The 21,322-nt window shown below is 43.6% G+C and overlaps 1 protein-coding gene across 1 annotated transcript in view; it reads left to right on the forward strand.

Annotated features, from left to right (window-relative positions):
- The window catches only part of LOC310795380 (A-type potassium channel modulatory protein DPP6-like), a gene marked incomplete at both ends in the record, with an annotated part of 310,720 nt that overhangs the window by 227,009 nt on the left and 62,389 nt on the right, over positions 1-21,322 (forward strand). The window contains one exon of the mRNA XM_083657412.1: positions 5,092-5,190. Within this exon, the coding sequence (XP_083513538.1) occupies positions 5,092-5,190 (99 nt within the window). The remainder of the gene's footprint in view (positions 1-5,091; positions 5,191-21,322) is intronic.

Below are 21,322 nucleotides of genomic sequence, written 5' to 3' on the forward strand. Positions count from 1 at the left end.
TTATATAATGTCTCTCCCTGCAGTAAGATCTCAGACTCTTATGATCACATCCAGTAGTTGAGATCTGGCACTGTTCCAGTGATGATATTAAACAGTTGTTCTGTCCCCAGCGGCGCCACGGGGTGATGTTAACATGGCAAGAGGAAGATGTTCAGTGTCATTGAGTGCTGTCAACCACCGTCTGAACCTCTACTTCTCCCGTCTCCCCGTTTTAAACATATCTGTATAGTGTCACTGTCACATGGATCAAGGCTTGTGTCAGATCCATACTGCATTAGGTGAACTTGGTCACAGTTAAGGTTTACAGTGTTGGGGGGCCGGGGGGGCCGGGGGGCGTTCGTCAGGGTGGCCCAGTGGTCAGAGTGCCTCTGTCATATAACACTAGGGTTAGCCTGTTAATGGGGTTTTATGGAAAATCAGATATCGGATATAGTTCCTCCCTGACTGCAGTTTTATAAAAATGGTCTATAAAACCTGTAGTTGCACATTTTATTGAATTAATTGTTCAGTAGTGTTTTTTTTTTAATATTGATTCTTCATTTAAAGACATTAATACATCACACATTTAACCCACTACTGTTGAATAGGTGTGGGGGGTCACTCTGCTTTAAAGAGCTGCTGCTAAACCTATCCATCCATTCATCCATCTTCAACTGCTTATCCAGAGTCAGGTCGCGGTAGCAGTTCCAGCAGGGGACCACATTAAGCAGCTCTGACCCAAGGCGTTCCCAGGCCAGTGTGGAGATGTAATCCCTCCACCTGGTCCTCGGTCTGCCTCCTCCCAGCTGGACGTGCCTGGCAAACATCCCTGGGGAGGTGACCAGGAGGCATATCCTTACTGCCTGAACCACCTCAACTGCCTCCTTTCTATGTGAAGGAGCAGCGGCTCTACTCTGAAACTCTTACGCGTGACCGAGCTTCTCACCTTGTTCCTAAAGGAGATGCCAACGATCTTCTCCTTTCGGTCATGACCTGCTGAACCTAAAGTCATTGAATGTTTCGGTCATGACCTGCTGAACCTAAAGTCATTGAATGAGTCTGTGTTTTAGTGTCCCAAAATGAAGTTCTAGAGGAACATTCTCGGGAAAATGTTGAATCCTGGTCATTTTTGGAACGACAATTTTGAAGACCGATTTGAAGATATTGATTGAAATACTGGCAAGAATCCATATCAGTTAGTATGCACTTTGTCTTGTACAGTATTTTCACCCACCTCTGCAGTGCTGAAGTGTGCTTTATAGCTGTTTGAGGATCACATGTGCTTCTGTGTTCCTGTAAGTTGTTTTATGTCTTTCCTCCATTCTGGCTTAAATGGCATGTAAGGTCAATTCCAGCAATTTTAGCAAAACATTTCTTGTGGCCAATGTTTACTCTCTATCTCACTCGCTCTTTCTCTCTCTCTCTCGCTCACTCTCTCTCCCTCTCTCTCTCTCTCTCACTCACTCACTCTCCCTCTCTCTCTCTCTCTCTCTCACTCTCTCTCTCTCACTCTCTCTCCATCTCTCTCTCTCTCACACTCACTCATTCTCTCGCTCTCTCTCTCACTCACTCTCTCTCACTCTCTCTCTCTCTCTCTCTCTCTCTCCCTCTCTCTCTCTCACTCACTCACTCACTCACTCACTCTCTCGCTCTCTCTCTCTCTCACTCACTCACTCTCTCTCTCTCTCTCTCTCTCTCTCACTCTCTCTCATCTGTCTCTCTGGCCTCATAAATGACTAATAGCCCAGTGTGTGTACTGCGTAACAGCTGAAGATGCATGAATATGTTTTGCTGCTGGCATAGAAAGTTTGGAGAGCTTGAGAAGCTTTCTATAAAGGAAGTATTCCAGCCATTTTAATGTGAGTGGGCAGAAGGACATCATAACACTTTTTATTTCTTTAGTTTTTGTTTTCTCTGATCTTGTCTCCAGCATATATCTAGTCTGTTTGCAAATGATCAGTGACTCCTCAAGTCAGTGGCAGCGTGTCCTCAGAGTGGCCTATACTGGAGGGATTCAAAATCAACCATTCGATTAACTCAATACAAGTGAATCAGGACTTGGAAACAAAAGTCTCGTGACTCACAGGTAGCTTGTTTATTGGAGAGAATCTCGGTGAGCGGTCATCCTGTGAGATGAAAGATTTTGACGGTGTGGGAGTGGAGGAGTCAAATCAGCATAGTAGTAATGTGTTGTATGGCCTACCAGAAAGAGACTAATAGAGGCACTTTTCCTTTCTGTTCTGGATTCTGGGGACACAATCTACAGAGGTGCATCTGTGACCACGCTTAAGCCATTAGATGCAGTTCTTAGATTTATTAGGCTAGTCACAGTACCTACCATTGCATCCTCTATAACACGGTTGGTTGGCCCTCCCTTAGTATATCAGTAGTAGGAGAGATCAGCATTGGGTCACGTTTATACTGGAATTTTGGAGCATACCACACACGCTCCCCCAGGAGGTGCCGTGTGTCTCCACAGAACTCGGAAAGACTGTTGAAAGTTTGTTGAAATATGATTCCCTTCTTCCCCTGGGACGTTTTCAGTCAAAGATATCAACTGTGGTTAACCTTACTGTAATTGCACCTGTTTTAAATTATGTACTTGTGAAGATGGACTGATTTATGTGATTCTCTATTTTTTTTGTTCTTTTAATTTAATTTGTTTGTTTATTTAGTTGTAAAGGTCCTTACACACCGAGCACGTTTTTTTCGTGCGATTAATTCGCACGTCAATAATATTTTCCGAACCTATATCAGTCAATGCAACCGCGCATACCGACGGCGAAGTTTCGCGGAGCGTTATTGCGGTGTTTATTTTTTCGAACCACGTTCGATTTTTCAGAAATTCGCTTCCAACGTGTACACATCTGTCGCTGTGATTGACAGGTGGGTCAAAACTCGCATCGCAATTTCGTGCCGTATATTCGCATCGCTCTTGATGTGTAAGGACCTTTAATTGCCTCTTTCATGTTATTTGAGATGTTCTCTACTTGTAATCTCAATACTACTGGAAAAGAGGGTCTCAGCCCTCAGTATGTCTTCCGAGAACTAAATCTTACACATAAATGAGCAAACCTATGTATGTATGTATGTATGTATGTATGTATGTATGTATGTATGTACTGTATGTATGTATGTATGTATGTATGTATGTATGTATGTATGTATGTATGTACTGTATGTATGTATGTATGTACTGTATGTATGTATGTATGTATGTATGTATGTATGTATGTATGTGTATGTATTGTATTGTATGTATGTATGTATGTATGTATGTATCTCTGTGTCTCTGTTTCCATTTCCTTGGGCACCGTCTGCCTGACAACATTCATATTCGGCAGGGGTCCTGAGCAGACGGTGACAGGGCCGGATTTTTTTTAATTAGATCTAAAGGGCGAAAATGGCTAATTAGTGGCCAGAGTGACTGAACACAGGTTCAGCACCATGGAGAGCTCAACTCATTAGCTACTGATGGAGCTCACCTGAGTGGAGTTGGAATCAGCCAGGGAAGTGGACTATGAAAGCCCTCTGGGGAGAGAGAGGAGAGGCTGCATGCCAACTCTGTGAGTGAAGCCTGACTAAATGGCCAGTTATTGTGTGCTCCAACAGCTATCAGAACTAGTAAAGGTTGATTGATTGATCGTCTTGGAAGCAGACCGAGACTCGCTTTTTCAGACGGCCTCGGTTATTTGGTTCCACCAGAGTTTAAATGGCATTGTTCTCACCTGTCCAAACGGACTAGATTCAATAAAAGGAGAACACACTGGGGATTGATTAAACTGGTCCAAACGAGCTAATGAGCTAAATGTAAAATGTAAAAATATAAGTCTACCAGTTGAGAGCTTAACAGGATGCTCTGTTCATCTGTCAGATGCCACGATTTGCTTCTTAAAAACTGTTGTCAGACTGAATGAAACTCGACAAAATGTAACTTGAGGGTGAAAACACTTCTACTAAAGACAGAAAAGCAAATCAGATATTGCGTTTTGGTTTTCTCCTCTCACCAGGCATATGGAGGTGGAATGAATCATATTATGGAGCGAATGAGTGTTGATGGATGAAATTAGGCTGAAATGAATTTCACAAGTAACCCAGAGTGAATGTAAAAGTCTTGTCTGATGATCAAAGGCTGTGCTGGAGCCCATGGGACAGATGATGGTGCGCTCATTTGTTATTTAAGTCAAGTATTCTCCTTTTTCTCTCTCTGTCTCAGCTGCACTGTTCATTATTTGAAAGGTGAACCGATACGGCCCCGCAGGAGTTGTAAATATGCAGGGGGAGATCAAAATGTGTCAAAAAGAGAATATATATTCTCTCAGTTTCTATTTTCACTTTGCCAACGATGCAAGATTTTTTTTTCATAACACCAACTATTATTTGATTTTTGACCACAACGGTGTTTTTTCATTTTGCAATAAGGCGTTGTGCTGCTCAGCGATTCTAAAGTTAGTAAAGTTGCTAAAATGGGACGTTGCACAATGGGATTCTTGCTTCCAATACAAATCAGTTTGCTCTTTGAGATAATTAACCTTTTCGTCTTAAATTTCACTTATATATTCGCTCTCCAATAGTGGATTGACCTCTCCTCCCCCATCAGCACAGCTGAGTTACTCTCCTCCCCCATCAGCACAGTTACTCTCCGTCTCCATTCGTAGGCTGAAAACTTGTCTTTTCAACAAGTTCCTTACATTACCATCTCCTCACTGAATCACGTCTCCTCTCCTCTGCGCCCCCTTAATTGCAATGAAAAATAATTTCCACATCCCTCAGTATGGACCGGGTTCTGCCTGGGCAGCTGTCCATCAAACCACCTCAGGTGAAAGACAGACACGGCTGCTTTGATTTGGATGAAAATGACTGTAGGGGGATGAAGAGTCTTCACACTGTGTTGTGATGTTTATCAAATACACTGATTGGTCCGATGGGAGGCTGTAATCAAAATGTTGAACTTCAATGTAATCTCTCAGACATCACTAGTTGGATTTTGTCTAAACCTGGAGGGATGAGGCATTTGGTGCTGTGTTCTGATGATTAAAAGAGACAGAGTGAAAGCTGTTCTTCCTATTTTAATTTCCTTTATGTGAATCACTGTTGGTTGTTGTGTTGCAGGGGAGGATGACAGCCTGGCTCTGAAGGGAAAGCTGACGGTTGGAGACATCTTTAGGAAAGACTTCAAGGTCCATGAACCCGACGCCAAATGGATAAGCAGTAAGTATCCCACTGAAACACACAGCGCTGTAAAAAACAACAACACTGAATTAAAATAGGATTTGAACATCTGTGACATCCAAATAAGGCCTCTCGTCACACACTGAACAATAACTATCAATACATTTGTTGGACTGAAATGCATCTGTTAAAAATGTTCCCTGCATAGGCATTATGCAGAGCTGATGTTGACTGCTGTTATAGTTAGAGGCCTCCTTACAGTGAACCAATCAGAAGCCAGCAAGACAAGCCAGACAGGGAGATAAAGTACAGTTACAGTGAATGAGGATGATTGTGTCCCGAAAAAGAATTGGACCTCAGTAGCTTAGCAGTGTTTTGGATGCAGGGGAGCAGACGAATCACAAACTCAGGTACAGTGCAAGGTAAAAACAAAACAAAAAACTACTAGTGTTGTATTTCTAGTAGCATCTGCATCCTTGTAACACGGAAATAAGGGATGTTTAGCCAAATGTGTATCACATCGCAATTCAAATTGTAAACACAATATGTACTAATACAATGACAATCTGATTTTGTTTACATATCATTACACACTGGAATCATATTAGAATGAATGAGGTTATTACCATTGGTTATGTATTTTGATGTGGAGCAGTTAATCATCAGTGTTGTCAACAGTTCTCCCAGAATAGCTGAATAATAGGAGGTCGTTTGTCACACATAGGCCAATTACTGATGCAATGTGAACAGTGAAAGTCTCTTCCTTTCTTTCTTTCTTTCTTTCTTTCTTTCTTTCTTACATTTTTCTGTCTGTCTGTCACTGTCTTGTCTTGCCCCTTGTAAATGCGTGTGCGTGTTTGTGTACTTTATCTGCGTGCGTGTGCGCATGCATGTGTGTGTATGTGTGTGTGTGGGTGTGTGTGTGTCCTTGCCATCTGACATTCCCACAAATGATTTATTCTACGTGCTTCAATAGCTACCCAATTACCTGTAACTATAACCCTCATTTTTCTCTGATCATGTGTGGTGTGTGGAAGCCGCTATTGTTACAATTTATCACCCGGATTACAAAAGCTTGTTTCTTGATAGCGGGGCTGTGACAGTATAAACATTGACGGCACCTCAGGGAGCCAATGAAAGAAGATGATATACTTGAGGTAAAATGGTGAATGGATACGCTCTCCCATGTCTCTGTGCTGCATTGAAGGGAATGATCAGAGCTCCACGATGTGTGGGTTTTGTACAGCTGAAGGCTTAATGAGGTGGATTTTGTCTTCTCTCGTGCCCAATGAAGCTGTCTCCTCCAATCACGCCATCGAAGACGCCTCCTAGAAATACTGCAGCTGTTAAATCGGCTCTTAAATGCTTTAAATTCCTTGACTTTTTTTATTGTGTATATAATTAGAAAGCTGAAAACCGGTATTCTGGATATTAGTGTTTTTGCTGTTCGGATCTGTCTGAGGTGGGAAGATGATATTCCTCTGGATCTCAGCTTATGATCTTGGTAATTGTCTAGGCCAGTGTTTCCCAAAGACTGGGTCGCTGGGACCCACAGGTGGGTCGCGGAAGATATTTGGGTCGCCATTATATTTGCAAAATTCTTCCACAATTTTTTATTTAAAATGTGTATATTGTTTTACAGAGAGAGAGAGAGAGAGAGATAGAGAGAGAGAGAGAGAGAGAGAGAGAGAGAGAGAGGAGACAGCTTAACTCTGCCGAAATGAATTTTTTCGGTTTAATTCTCTCTTTTATATAATATTGAATGTTTAATTTTTTTCAATAACATGCATAAAAGAAAGTTATCATTTAATAATAATAATAATAATAATACATTGGATTTATATACCGCTTTAACTAGTGCTCAAAGACGCTTTACAATACACACACAAAAAACAAGAAATAAGAAAGGTGAGAGAGAAATGTACTTCATGGGTTGAAAGCAAGGGCAAAGAGGTGGGTTTTGAGGGCTTTTTTGAAGGATGTGTCTGCCTGACGGATATGGCCGGGGAGGGCGTTCCAGAGGGTGGGGGTGGCTGCGGTGAAGGCCCTGTCGCCCCAGGTGCGGAGCTTGGTTTTGATTGGTTGGAGGAGGTTAGCATCTGCGGACCTGAGGCGGCGGGTAGGCGTGTGATGGTGAAGGAGGTCGGAGAGGTAGGGTGGGGCCAGGTTGTTGAGGGCTTTGAAGGTGATGAGTAATATTTTGAAATGAATCCTGTATCTGATGGGGAGGAGCTAGTGGAGATCGAGGAGGACGGGGGTGATGTGGTCGGAGCGGCGGGTGGAGGTGAGCATGCGGGCAGCGGAGTTTTGGACGTATTGGAGTTTTTTGAGGGTTTTGGTGGGTGTGCCATAAAGGATGCTGTTGCAGTAGTCCAGTCGGGATGTGATGAATGCATGGGTCAGTGTTTCAGCAGCAGAGAAGAATAGTGAGGGGCGTAGACGGGCAATGTTCCTAAGGTGAAAGAAGGCGGTTTTGGTGATCTGGTTGACATGCGGGAGGAAGGAGAGGGTGGGGTCGAGAATGATACCAAGGTTGCGGACGTGGGTGGAGGGGGTGACAAAGGAGCCGTCAATGGTAAGTGAAAAATCCTGGGTGGAGCGGGTCAGGGAATTTGGGCCAATGATAATGATCTCAGATTTGTCACAGTTTCAGAAAGTTTTTTTGCATCCAGATTTTAATATCAGAAAGGCAGGTGGTGAGGGTTGGAGTGGGTGTCGGCGGTGATGGTCTTGGTGGAAAGATAGAGCTGTGTGTCGTCAGCGTAACAGTGGAGCCGGAGGCCATGTTTGCGGAGGATCTGTCCAAGTGGTAGCATGTAGACTAGAGGATGAACAGTAGGGGACTAAGTACTGAACCCTGGGGGACACCGTGAGGGACTGGGGCAGTGGGGGATTTGGAGTTGTTGATGTAGATGAATTGGATTCTGTCAGAGAGATATGATTTGATCCAGGAGAGGGCAGTGCCGGTGATCCCAATGGTGGACTGGAGGCTCAGGCGAGTGGTTGATGGTGTCGAAGGCAGCGCTGAGGTCAAGGATGGAGAGGGAACCAGAGTCATCAGATAGGAGAATGTCGTTGGTGACCTTTAATAGAGCAGTTTCTGTACTGTGTCTGGAGCAAAAGCCGGATTGAAAGGTTTCATAGAGGTTATTGGATTTAAGGTGGGATATTAACTGAGAGGCAACAGCTCATTCTAAGATCTTTGACAGGAATAAGAGGTTGGAGATGGGGCGGAAGTTGTTGAGGTTGTCAGGATTTAGCCCTGGTTTTTTTAGTAACGGGGTAATGGCAGCGAGTTTCAGGGCAGGGGGGGCGAGGCCAGTGGACAGAGAGGAGTTTATAACAGTAGTGAGCAGAGGAGAGAGTGGGGGGAGGCAGGCCTTGACTAAGGAGGAGGGGATGGGGTCCAGGATGGAGGTTGAAGATTCCATGCCAGTCATGATGGTGGTTAGGTCGGATGCTGTGATTTCAGAGAAGGATGAGAGTGGTTGATTTGGAGGTGGGGGGAGGTCGGGTTCCGGATCAGAGACAGTGGAGGTGGAGGAATTAGCCAGTTGGGTGTGTATTGTGTCAATTTTACTTTGAAAGTGGGAGAGAAATTAGTCACATTGACTGACAGTAAAGGAGTTGGAGAATGGAGATGGTGTCCATGGGTTTGAGGAGTTTGCTTATGGTGGAGAAAAGTGTCCTTGGGTTGTTGCTGCCAGATTGTATGATGAAGGAGTAGTGGGAGGAGCGTGCGTTCTTGAGGGCTTCCTTGTAGGGCTGTTGATGGAGTTTGTAGGCATCTTTATGGGCAGTGAGGCCGGTTTTATTTGGTACCTGTTCAAGCTGGCGGCCCTTGGAGTTGAGCTGATGGAGATGGTCAGTGTACCAGGGGGCGGAGTGAGTGAAGGAGACCAATTTGTTTTTTAAGGGAGCAAGTTGGTTGAGACAGGAGGTGAGAGTGTGGTTGTAGGTGTTGACCAGTTCAGTGAGGGGGAAGTTCTGGATGAGGGCGGGGTCAGGGAGGGTGTCGACCAATAGGGAGGAAAGGGAGGGGCGGTGGATGGATTTAAGGTTATGGAGCGCTTCTGTTTCACGAGGGGGGTGGGGATGAGAATGTCCAGGGTGATGGCATGATGGTCAGAGATGGGGAGGTCATAGCTGGTAAGATTGTTGATGGATATGCCGGAGGTGCAGATCAGATCCAGAGTGTGTCCTTTGTTGTGGGTGGGAAAATCTACATGTTGGGTGATATTGAAAAAGTTGAGAATGTCCAGGAGTTCAGTAGCGGATTTGGAGTCAGTAGAGTCAACATGTATGTTGAAATCACCAAATAACAGAACAGATTTACCAAACGTAAATCTCTTAGAAATAGCTGGTTTAACTATTCAAGATAATAGTGATGCGGAAATGGCAATACAAATGGCCAGGAACATTCATGTATTCACAAATGTGCTCTTCTTCAGATTTATAGATAAGACCTGTTGTGAATTGGGTCGTGATGGTTTGTCATTTTTTTAAAGTGGGTCCCAGAAAAAAGTTTGGGAAACACTGGTCTAGGGTAGGGGTTTTCAAAGTCTGAGACTGTGGGCCTCCCCCCAGACAAAGCTGCACAAAAACTGCCCCCCTTGCTCAATTCTTTAATGCCTAGATGGGATCATGATTATGGTATGTCATCCCATAGGCACTCAACAATTTTGCCAACATAGCCGGATATTGCTGTTTGACATTATGTACATATTGGACATATTCTATGTGATCTCCTGTTGATAACTAATGTAATAAGTTATTACATTATTTATTACGTAATAACTAATATTTTTTTCACTTCCATTCACTGAGCCTCCCCTGAAACAGCTTGGACCCCCCTAGGGAGACCCGCCTCCCACTTTGAAACCTCTGGTCTAGGTTAATGTAAGCGTTTGTTTTAGCCACAGGTTTCCATATGTGCTTAACACGTTGAGTGCCAATGACGAGATATCTCGGCTTACAGGATCCAACCGTTGAGTGCCAAAGACGAGATATCTCGGCTTACATAAACATTTTTTTTTTTTGACGGTGGGACATCGATCAACCCCTTTTACGTCTCCTATACCAATATTGGAGGAAGAGAATGTGTATAATCTATTTTACCGACCAGCTAAGTGGCGACAGTGCTCTCCAGACAGAGACAAAGCCGAGCAAAAACAGCCGCGGGTCCGCGGGAGAAAGCCATTCTCAAGGAAATAGCTGGGCGAAAACGCTTTCGATTTCACACACACACACACACACACACACACACACACACACACGCACACACACACACACTCGAGTACCTTTGAGCATAAATAAGACCAGAATCGCAAAAGCTTCTTCAAAGCTCTCAGCCGACACCTCAAGAAACGAACGAGCCCGTTTTACAGTAATCCAGACTGCCCGAGAGCGGCCGCGGAGCCAGCAGCAGCAGCACAGACGGAGGGAGGAGTTTGGAGACACACACACACACACACACACACACACACACACACACACACACACACACACACACACAATACAGTATACAGACTTGCCCAAGGGCACCCATAATCACAGGCACGTGAGGTGGTTCTAAAAATCCATTTATCTCAAAACTCTCTGAAAATCTCTGAAACCATGCTGTACTCAACGGCTAATATCTACATAACTACTAACTCTACAAACTAACTATTTTAGACAGAGAAAGCACACATTCTATTAGTTCTTTTTAGATGATTGGTGTTCACGAAGTCTTAACAGAAAAGAATCCTCGGCTCTTGTAAAATGAGCCAGAATCCTCAAAAAAAAAACTGGCAGAACCTACCTACAGCATTGAAAAAAGGGCTGGCAGTCAATGTGTTAAGGGCGAATCGTCTCTCCTGTGGCCGATTTGTCACCATTACTTGCGCTGTGACCCAGAAAAACTGCAAACAAATCTGTTGTGCATGAACGAGCCGGGGCAAACGTCACAAACTGCTGCGGTCGTACTGTACACATCTGGAAGCTCACAGCTGTTCCTGCGATCTGAAATCATGTCTCTCAGCCAAACATCTCTCTGTGGGTGAAACCTCACAGTGTCAATACATTAGCTGCATGTGTCTGTCAATGCTTTGATTAGCTTATTATTGGTGTTCTTTAGGGTATGTTTGCATAATGAGGCATTTACCTGGCCTGCTTCATGCAGAGCAGTTTATAATGAGTGCAATTTGAATACGCTTAAATTGGTTGATCATTACAAGCCACCATCAGTAAGAGGGTCACTAATGGGGCTGCCTGCAACTAATGATTATTTTCATTGTCAATTAATATGTTGATTATTTTCTCGATTCATCGATTAGTTGTTGTATAAGTTGGTCTTTAAAATGTCAGAAAATGGTGAAAAATGTCAATCAGTGTTTCTCAAAGCCCAAGATGACATCATCAAATGTCTTGTTGTGTCCACAACCCAAAGATATTCAGGATATTCAGTCATAGAGGAGTAGAGAAAGCAGAAAATATTCACATTCAAGAAGCTGGAATCAGATAATTTTGACCTTTTTGTTATACTCAATAGTTGGCAAATCATTTAATAGTAGAATCGATTAATCGTTGCACCTTTAGTCACTTGTGATGGACAAGATGGAAAGGGAATAAGAGTTGAAGAGAGAGGTAGATTTGTTTTTTGTTATAATATAAATATATTAACACACAGTAGTTGCAGCAGCCATCAAATGAGGCATGTCATTAGAAAGCAGCCCACTCTGCTGTCTCTCGCTTTTGATGCTGTAGTAGTTTTGATCCTGAAGTATTTTGAATCTGTCATTAGCAGGCATGGTTCCAGAACCAAATGACTTAGGGTGCATCTGAATTTAGTGGGGGTGCACTAGTAGCACTAGCAACAGTGTGGGCTGGCAACAGCAATGCAAAATAGTGTAGTAGGTGTTACGATTTTTAGCCTGACCCAATTTAGCCTAACTTTGGAGTGTTATTTAGCCCCCTTCCAAACAAGCTAGGTTAATATGGTACCACTGGATGCCTTAGGTCTTCTAGTTTCATATGATACCAGAATCTTCACTCTAGCTTTTCTTTCAGAGGCTACAACAACAGTAATATCGGCTGCAGATTAAAATTTCAACTGAGGGTGCAAAATATTAAACTGAGGGTGCAATGCATGCTCTTGCACCCCCACAGAACCGGGCCTGATCATTAGATACAGTTGACAAGGTGGGGCGGGATTTTATGAGAGAGAGAGAGAGAGAGAGAGAGAGAGAGAGAGAGAGAGTGAGTATGAGAGATCCAATATCAGCTGATTACTTCATCTTTAGTCATTTTGACCTGACTTGGCCATGTACCAAACTGCAGGCCCTCTAGCTGTCTTCAATAGGATTTACAGGATGCCTTTCCTGAACAGGCGCTGAAATTGAATTTTTTAAACCTAATTTAGCCTGATGTTACATTTTCCCATCCCTGGCTTCCTCCTCCCATCAATCAGTTCCTGGGAGACATGCTGAATATTACCTCTACACACCTTAATGGTTGTATATTAGCCTATTTTAAGAGGGATAATTCCTTCCTTATGCTACATGTACTGTATCTCGATCTAGTCCAACTCCACCAGCATCAGCTTAAGCATATACTGTAGTTAAGCATAATTCTCATTACGTAGCTGCTCATAAAGAGCGCAAATTTGGATCATCATTTTAACTTGTGATGATCTACTATCGTGTCCATAAACTCCTCCACTCTGCTATAAGCCATCAGTATTCTGAATGTGTTCTGAAGCGCTCATCATACTGTAAGTCTCGCCGCTTAGGTAATTGCACCATTTTAGCAGACTCCGGTGATAACCCACATAATACCTATTTTTACCGCTTAGTCTGAATCAAACAGACTTTAGCATCAACATCACTCCCTCACCAGCAAGGTGAGGTGGTGCCCTGCGGGACAATACAGTGCTCCAGGCAGCCGGTTGCCATTTTAATGGGCACGTTCTTGGCCTCCTCCATGCTGGGACACCTCTAGTCTCACTGGTGTTTGTTAAACATGTTGCAGGGGGAGCCATACACCATGCGGATATACAAGCAAACAGGCAGACAATTAGGACTACTAAATAAGTGCCAGTATCGCTCTTGTGACTTTGAGAGTGACTTGTGATGTAGAAGAGAGTGCAACAGATTGATGTTTATTTTGTCTGTTTGCTTCTATGTATGTGCATTAATTTGAGAGAATTACCTTGTTTCTGAATGATGCACAACCTCTCATCTCTCTTGTTTATGCGAAGCAGCACATTAGGCACTTGTCTCCCTCCCTTATTGACTTTGCATAGCTGTGCTCCCATGACACAACGTGAGTAATGATGCTAACTTCATTTCGTAATGGAGTTCCTGCCATGGATCTTTGTCTTGGCAATGAGACATATCCAATGAGCCCATTCACTCACTGTGAGTATCCAGTGCTCATCCAGAGTCACAGCTAATCATCTTTTTAAATGGATGACATTTATTATACATCACAGGTGTAAATATACTGTAGGCTCTGGAAATGGCCCGCTTTTCAACTGCATGCAGACTGATGCTCTATCTGAGAGGACTTGTTTTTAAAAAGTCTGAAAATGCCAGAAGACACAAGAAATGTTCTGACAACAAGTGTTTCGACAGACACACAAGCATGTCACAACACACAGATTTCATGATGAATTCCAACGCCCAGGAGAGAATCAGGACGAGTGGCTGATGCAGGAATGCAGAAGCAGAAGCAGACTTTGGGAATGATGCGATTGCTTCAGTGCATCTCCAGAGACACATTTGTCAGTCAGTTGGAGCCTTAGCAGATAAAGTCACGGCAGCATCTCAAAACTTTGATGCTGCGTTCCAGGGTTTGAGCGGCATTCTAATAAGCTTGTTCAGTCCTGAGTTTTTCCCAGTTAGGGAATCTCGCCAAATGTAGATCAGTCCTGTCTCTTAGTGACACAGAAAGAATAATACATGCTTTATAAGTTCCCGTCTTAATTAGTCGATTAAACCAACAAGCCGCGGCATGACTCCATGCTGTAGTTTTAAGGCTCTTGACAAGGTCGATGAGAAGCGATCCATTTTGGCATCCTTACCTCATCCTTACCTCGACTGCCAGCCAGTTTGATTTCAACATTTTACTGATCATTATTACGGCTCATGATGGCCAAGCCCCTAGTAGCTACATCTCAGCCTCTTTAACTCCTTATGAGCCGGAGTGCAGCCTCAGGACCTCAGGCAGGACGCAGGACTCTCTGGGTCGAGGCTAAACACACAACATGACGTCAGGGATTTCACTGTCAGGACCCCAGGGCTTTCAAACGCCCTGCCTCAGCATCTGAGATGGGCAAAATCAGTCGCGGGACAAAAATGCCTTTGACGATCATATTTCATGCTGGTTTCGTTGTAGTTATTTTCAGTTCATGCAAAGCCATTGGAGGCCCACATATTGGTGTAGAAACATAAGCCTCAAGTCTTTTTCTGCGTGCAGAGGACACAGCCACTGGTTTGATGAGTTGGTTGGACAGCTGCACATATGGAGGATGGAAGAACTACTATGATTGCTTCATCTGCATTTCCACACAGTTGTCCAGCTCCACCTACAGGATCATGTTGTCCTGCTCCACCTACAGGATCATGGAAAATGCTGTTTATTGTTTGATGAGGGTCACTGGCCCTCTACCAGCATGCAGAGAGGTGAGAAGATGGAGGCGGAGATTTCTATCTCATGTGGTTGTGCAAATTAACACCAGAAGGAGACCACCCATGCACACACGGACATCTCTCTCTCTCTCTCTCTCTCTCTCTCTCTCTCTCTCACACACACACACACACACACACACACACACACACACACACACACACACACACACACACACACACACACACAGACTAGCAAAAGGAATAGCTTCTCCCTCAGAATCTCTTCTTACTTGTCAGCAGCTTCAAAGCATAGTATCTAGTTTGTTTAGAGGCTTTAGTGTTTTACCTTCAGGAAGTCTGCAGTGTTATGCAGCAAAGTGATGCAGGATAAATATAAAGGGGGACTTTTACATTGACTTTATGTTTAGACCAGGGATGCAGGAAGTGGGGGTGCTTCATTCTGTGTAAAGATTATTGTGAAATTCGACCGCTAAATATACTTTTGAAGCTCTTGAAGGTAGAGTGACCAAACTGAAACTATACCGTGCTGACACAGGCTGCTGCTCTCTGCTGCATGTGCAGCCCTCCTCACGTAAGTAAAAGGTAAAGTCCCACAATGTGTGAAATTTGTTCTCCGCATTTGACCCATCCCCTGGGGGAGCAGTGAGCGGCAGCGCCGCGCTCAGGAATCACATGGTGATTTAACCCCCCAATTCCAACCCTTTGATGCTGAGTGCCAAGCAGGGAGGCAATGGGTCCCATTTTTATAGTCTTTGGTATGACTCGGCCGGGGATCGAACTCACAACCTCCCAGTCTCAGGGCGGACACTCAGACCACAAGGCCACTGAGCTGGTATTGTTGCCAGTTAAACTGGTTTGGAAGTACTTGCAAATGGTAGGCTATATTATAGACTACTCTAGGATTTAATGGTTTATTTTAGACTAGTTTAGGCTGTTTAAGTAATGTTTTAACCCCTTAAAAATCTGCCTCTTCGGGGGTTATCGATAACGAACATGGCAACCCACCTCTCTCTCTCTCTCTCTCTCTCTCCCTCTCTCTCTCTCTCCCCTTGCAGCTGCGTAATTTCTGCATACTATAGCCTGATCAGCTGGTGCGTTTGTGTGGAGGAAAAGCTGTGGAAAGTGTTTATTTTCATCTGTCAGGAAAGTTTTATTCGCAGGCTGTGAGGTCCAGTGACAGTCTGTCTGTCTGCCTGTCTCTCAGCTGGATAAACTAATACTAGTCAGTAATCTGCGTGATAATGTTGCTTGACTTTTAAATTCAATTCACAGATGGCATTAGACTGAGCTAATTTCGGATTATTTGCCTCATAGCCTAGGTTACTTTCAGCTGTCTGTCTCTCTGTCTCTGCTCCAGAGCAGAAACGGTCCGCTATAGATTCTTTGTTGCTGTTATTTGTAATAATTATTACAACAATTACAATTATTACTACATTAATGTACAATTATTAGTCTGCATTAATGTAGCCCTAATTTAAAAAAAGAATGTGGGTGGGGCGTCAGAGGATCTTCTGTCAGTTGGGTGTTACAGAACAGTTGGTATTGATAATAATAATAATAATAATAATAATAATAATAATAATAATAATAATTGATATGACTTATATACCGCTTTTCTACGTAGCCTACTCAAATATGCTTATACATGAATATTTCCCTGGGTTTAAAGGCTGCATTACAGTAAAGTGATGCCATTTTCTGAATTTACCAGACTGTTCTAGCTGGTCTATTAGTTGCCTTTGCATAGGCTACTTTGTCATGATATCCGCTGAGGTGTACTGAGATGTCATGTGTACCTGTTCAACCAACAAAAGTATCTATCTATCTGTATATTCGAATAGAAGACCAGGGGCCAAATGTATAATGTGTTAATTTGGGCGTAGAGCTTTTTTGGGCTTACACAGATTTCTACACATACAGTACATGCACAGTTTTATACATTTGGCCCCAGAAGTGGTCGTGGTTTATAGGGAAAGTCCATCAAATCTGGCATTTTTATTTTCTAATCTAATATTAGAAAATACATTTGCCAGATTTTATATGATGGCTCATTTGAAATGCTGTAAATGAAATCAATGAATGAAATAGATAAACTTAATTTGAGGTCTTAAATTCAGAAAGTCCAGTTTAGTTTCCACGGATCATGACACACTGCCATACAAATATACAGCCAAATCCAACCTGGGGAGGTGGTTTCCAAGACTTTCCAGTGCTTTCCAGGTAGTTTCCAGGACTTTCCAGGTGGTTTCCATGACCTTGCCATGACCTTCCCAGGATCATAACACAGTCAGTGCCATACAAGATTTTAGCCCAATCCCACCTGGTGTGTGGGCATGCACCTGCAGACAACTTCAAGAAAAGATGTTTATGTCTCAGAATTAACGTCAAACTTTGAGGCCTGTTTTTCTCAAAAACATAGTTTGGAAACAGTCGCGACATAAAGGGGTGTATCTCCCTCAATTGTTGGACTACAAAGATAATTTTGATATCCCCAGAAAGCTGAGAGTCTCCTCTTTCCAACAGTGTATACAACTCAAAATGTGTTTTGGGGTCAATGTGACTGATTTTGTCAGAGCAGATCACATATATGATTAAAATGTGTTTTGTATGCTTTATACTGCGATATTTAGGGTTTAGTTGAAGACTATGAGCAAAGCAAAGGGGGTGGAGATGTTATTTTTGATGTTTGGTTTATAATAAGATAATAAAATATAATAATAATAAGTTCAGTGTTTCTGCCTGTGTTGCTGTCTGTTGTAGTGTAAAACGACCTAAAGGCAGAGCAGGTGGTGACATGAAAGTGAGTGAGGAAAGGAGAAAATACTGAATAATGACATCACAACAATATAATATAATCTAATGTTAATTTAAAATGAGATATTTCTCTAAATATGGCTAAAACACATCCAAAAGACGTAAAAAAAATAAATAGACAATGACACTCCCTTCCTTTCAGCACCCCCTACTTCAAAAGAGTTCCAGCATCCCTGGTTTAGACTCTACTATATGTTTCTAATAGAAGACTAGGACAGCTGAATATCCAGCAAGTGTGCCTACAATCCCCACCCATTCCTACTGCACATGGCATTCATGGCATATTGGTGAAATAGACTTACTGTACAATCCTTCAAATTCACTGTAGGAGTCTTATTACTGGGAATAACAAAGCTTAACAATATTCACATAACAGAAAGGCTGTGAGCTTTCCCTCAACAGCAAGAAGAGCCTGGCTGCATAGATTCTGTTAACAGCCATCCACAAACAGTCATTTGTATGCTGCAATTATTATTTCCCCCAGTAATCCCCCATGCAAATAGTATGTGTATTGTGTGGCGCCACAAGCTATGCTAGGTCAAAGCAAAGCAAAAATAATGAGAGAAAAATAAACATCTCTCTGTTGCTGAAGTGGGAGAAAAAGATTTATTAGGCGATGTTGTCAAGGGATGATTGTCCTTGCTGATGACAACCATAATGGCTTCCGGTGTGAAACGTGGCCAGAGGCAGGACGCATGTGGCCAGAGGCAGGGTGGGTGTGGCCAGAGGCAGGGTGGGTGTGGCCAGAGGCAGGGTGGGTGTGGCCAGAGGCAGGGTGGGTGTGGCCTTGGGTGGTTCAATATGTTGTCAGCTCATTCTTTAGTTCTGCCATTCATTTGTCGGTCAGAAATATCATTTAGATTTCAGCTTAGCAGCAGTAAAAAAAAAGACACATTGCTATGTTGTGGAATTACCTTTCAGAAGCACACACCAATGAAACCAAATGACTGGAAATACAGAAAGGAGGGGGAGGGGTGTTAATTAAAACTTCTGGTGAATTTTTTATGAACCTATATTATTTTTATAGCACATCTGAGCCAAAGGGTGGCAGAGATTTAAGACTGTATTACTGCGTTGGAGACTAGCCACAGACAGACACCATAATTCTCCTGCTTGTGTCGCCTTTATCAGGCCAGCCATCATCTGCAGCCTTCGGCGTGGACAAATGACCTGGAACCAGACAAAAAAAAATCACATTTTATCCAGAACTTAACATTGGAACCTCAGCTCACCTCACGGCTAATGATATAGCCCACAGTAGCTACACGCACAGCCTCTTTGAGTCGCTGTCAGCGTGCGCTTTGTAATCAGTCGATGATGTATTATGTGGAGGTTAGATATGAGGTTAAGGCCATTACAATAGTATCTCTCAGTGTACCGACACCACAGGTTATCTCTCTTTGTACAGTATTTTCTAGTGGAAAGGTTTGTAACATACACTACCACACCATTTTTTCTTTATTTTTGCTATTTTTCACATTTTAGAGTACCGGTAATAGTAAAGACATCAGAAATATTAATAATAACACAAATGGCATTATGCAGTGACCAATAAAAGGCTTAAACAAATTAAAATGGTCTTATATTTGAGATTCTTTAAAGAAGCCACGCTTTGGAAAGAAAGTCATACACAACAAATAAAGTGCAAACCTTCATCAACAAATGTCTCAGAAGAATCCTGAAGATACACTGGCCAGACAAGATCAGCAATAAGGACCTATGGATGAAGACCAAACAACTCCCAGCAGCAGACGAAATTGGACGAAGAAGATGGAGATGGATCGGGCACACACTGCGCAAACCTGTGTCAAACACCACCAGACAGGCTCTAACATGGAACCCTCAAGGGAAGAGAAACCGAGGTCAGCCTAAAAACACCTGGCGGCGGGATCTCCAGGCAGACACCAAGAGACTGGGATGCACCTGGTCGCAGATAGAAAAGAACGGCAGGGACCGAGAACTCTGGAGGTCCCTTGTCGACGGCCTATACCCTGGTAAGGGTGACAGGCATAAGTAAGTAAGTAAGTAACTGTACTGTAGGCTTCAAATTCACTATTTATATTTGACTAAGACAATGTAAAACAGTGCGTCCAGTCAGGAGTGTCCAGACTTTTGACTGGTAATGTAGATAAAGATGGCAAACAATGTGACTGGAGAAGTCAAAGGGGGGCCACGAGGGCATTGCTAAGTAGGCTAATCTACTCCCATCAGGCTACAGTTTAGTCTTCAGACTGATGAAACAAAGAAAAAAGAACTATGCCTAATGCGACTGATCAGTCTACTATTCTCTTGTGGCTGTTGAGGGCTCTTGCCCTCTCCATTAGGGAACAAAAAGCATGGAGGAGAACACTGAAAATGGTCAAAGGAACTGGCCTCAGTGAACTTGTGCCTTCAAGAGTGAGAGGAGCGGGAATGGAGAATCAGAAGTTAGCAGCATGTGTGCTATAAGGTCATTTCACCTCAAGAGACGATAGCGGAAGGGTTATTAATTGAAGGGGTATTGACCAGTCGATCTGCACTATTCTCACTTTATGAACTTGTCATATTGCAGAGGCTTGGTTGGAACATTAATGAAGCCTACAGTACAATGAAGCATCGAAGTAATAGAAGCCATGTTCCCCCGAAGGAGGAGCATAAGATGGCAGCAGGCGTCGGGGTTAAGCGGTATATCATTCATGGTAAATGATCGTTCCATGAATATGCTTCTGGAAAGGGAAATCCATGGAGCTGAATGATATGAACTACAGCACCTGTCTCTTTCTCTCACTCCTCTGTGCTGCTGTGTGCCTCTCTCTTTCTATCTCCCTCCCCCCTTCTCTCTCTCCCTCTGCCTCCCCGGAGTGAGGCGGGTTGACTTGGGTCTGTGGGGGAGAGAGAGAGGGAGAGAGGGGGAGAGAGAGAGAGAGAGAGAGAGGGAGAGGGGGAAAGAGAGAGAGGGAGAGGGAGAGAGAGAGAGAGAGAGGAACACACACCGGCGTTGGAGAAGAGGTGCTGACCATGATGAAAATACAGGTGTGACGGAAGGGTTACGGCTGTGCCCCGGGCATGTAGCTGTTTTAATAAGACATACAATACTGCTGTGGGAAAGGAATAGATCACAGCAGAAAACAGCACCCTGGGCTAAAGCACAGCTAGTGAAGATGGGGATGGGGGGGGATATGGGGATGGGGGGTGGGGGGGGGGATAGAAGGTGGAGGGATAATGCCTAGGGTACTGTGAAAGAATAGCTGGCTTTTAGTCTCTGAAAAAGTGGAAGACTTGGAGAGGAAGAAGAGATAAGTTCTAAAATGATGAACTCAGCAGGAGGGCAGCAAAGGGCAGTGAAGGGAAGGATGTGAGGTATATCAGATGTATCTTGGGGCATGTGGATAAAGCAGAAGATCAGCAAATCGCTGAGGAAAGATCCCTCAAAGAGCCGCAGATCCCCGAGTTTGAAAATGCAGCTGCAGCTGTGTCTGTCCCCGATATGGCTGGATGGAAACTGAGTGAATTAGGAAGGAAAATAAAGTGCAGTCAATCTACCTGACCTGATGTATCACCGTGTTGTCTTTGTGTTCCCCACTCATTAAGCACTAAGGTCACACTGTCCTCAGCCATTACATTAGTACACATGTTTATCAAGGTGCCCAACAGAGTCTGACTCAAACGATGGAGCGTGGCGAAAAAATTGATTCCCTTTTATTTCCCTTGAAGGCGGGGGTGGGGGGGGGGTGGGGGACAATTGC

Source organism: Poromitra crassiceps (assembly GCF_964638095.1).
Source record: "Poromitra crassiceps genome assembly, chromosome: 2".
NCBI classification, from domain to species: domain Eukaryota; kingdom Metazoa; phylum Chordata; class Actinopteri; order Beryciformes; family Melamphaidae; genus Poromitra; species Poromitra crassiceps.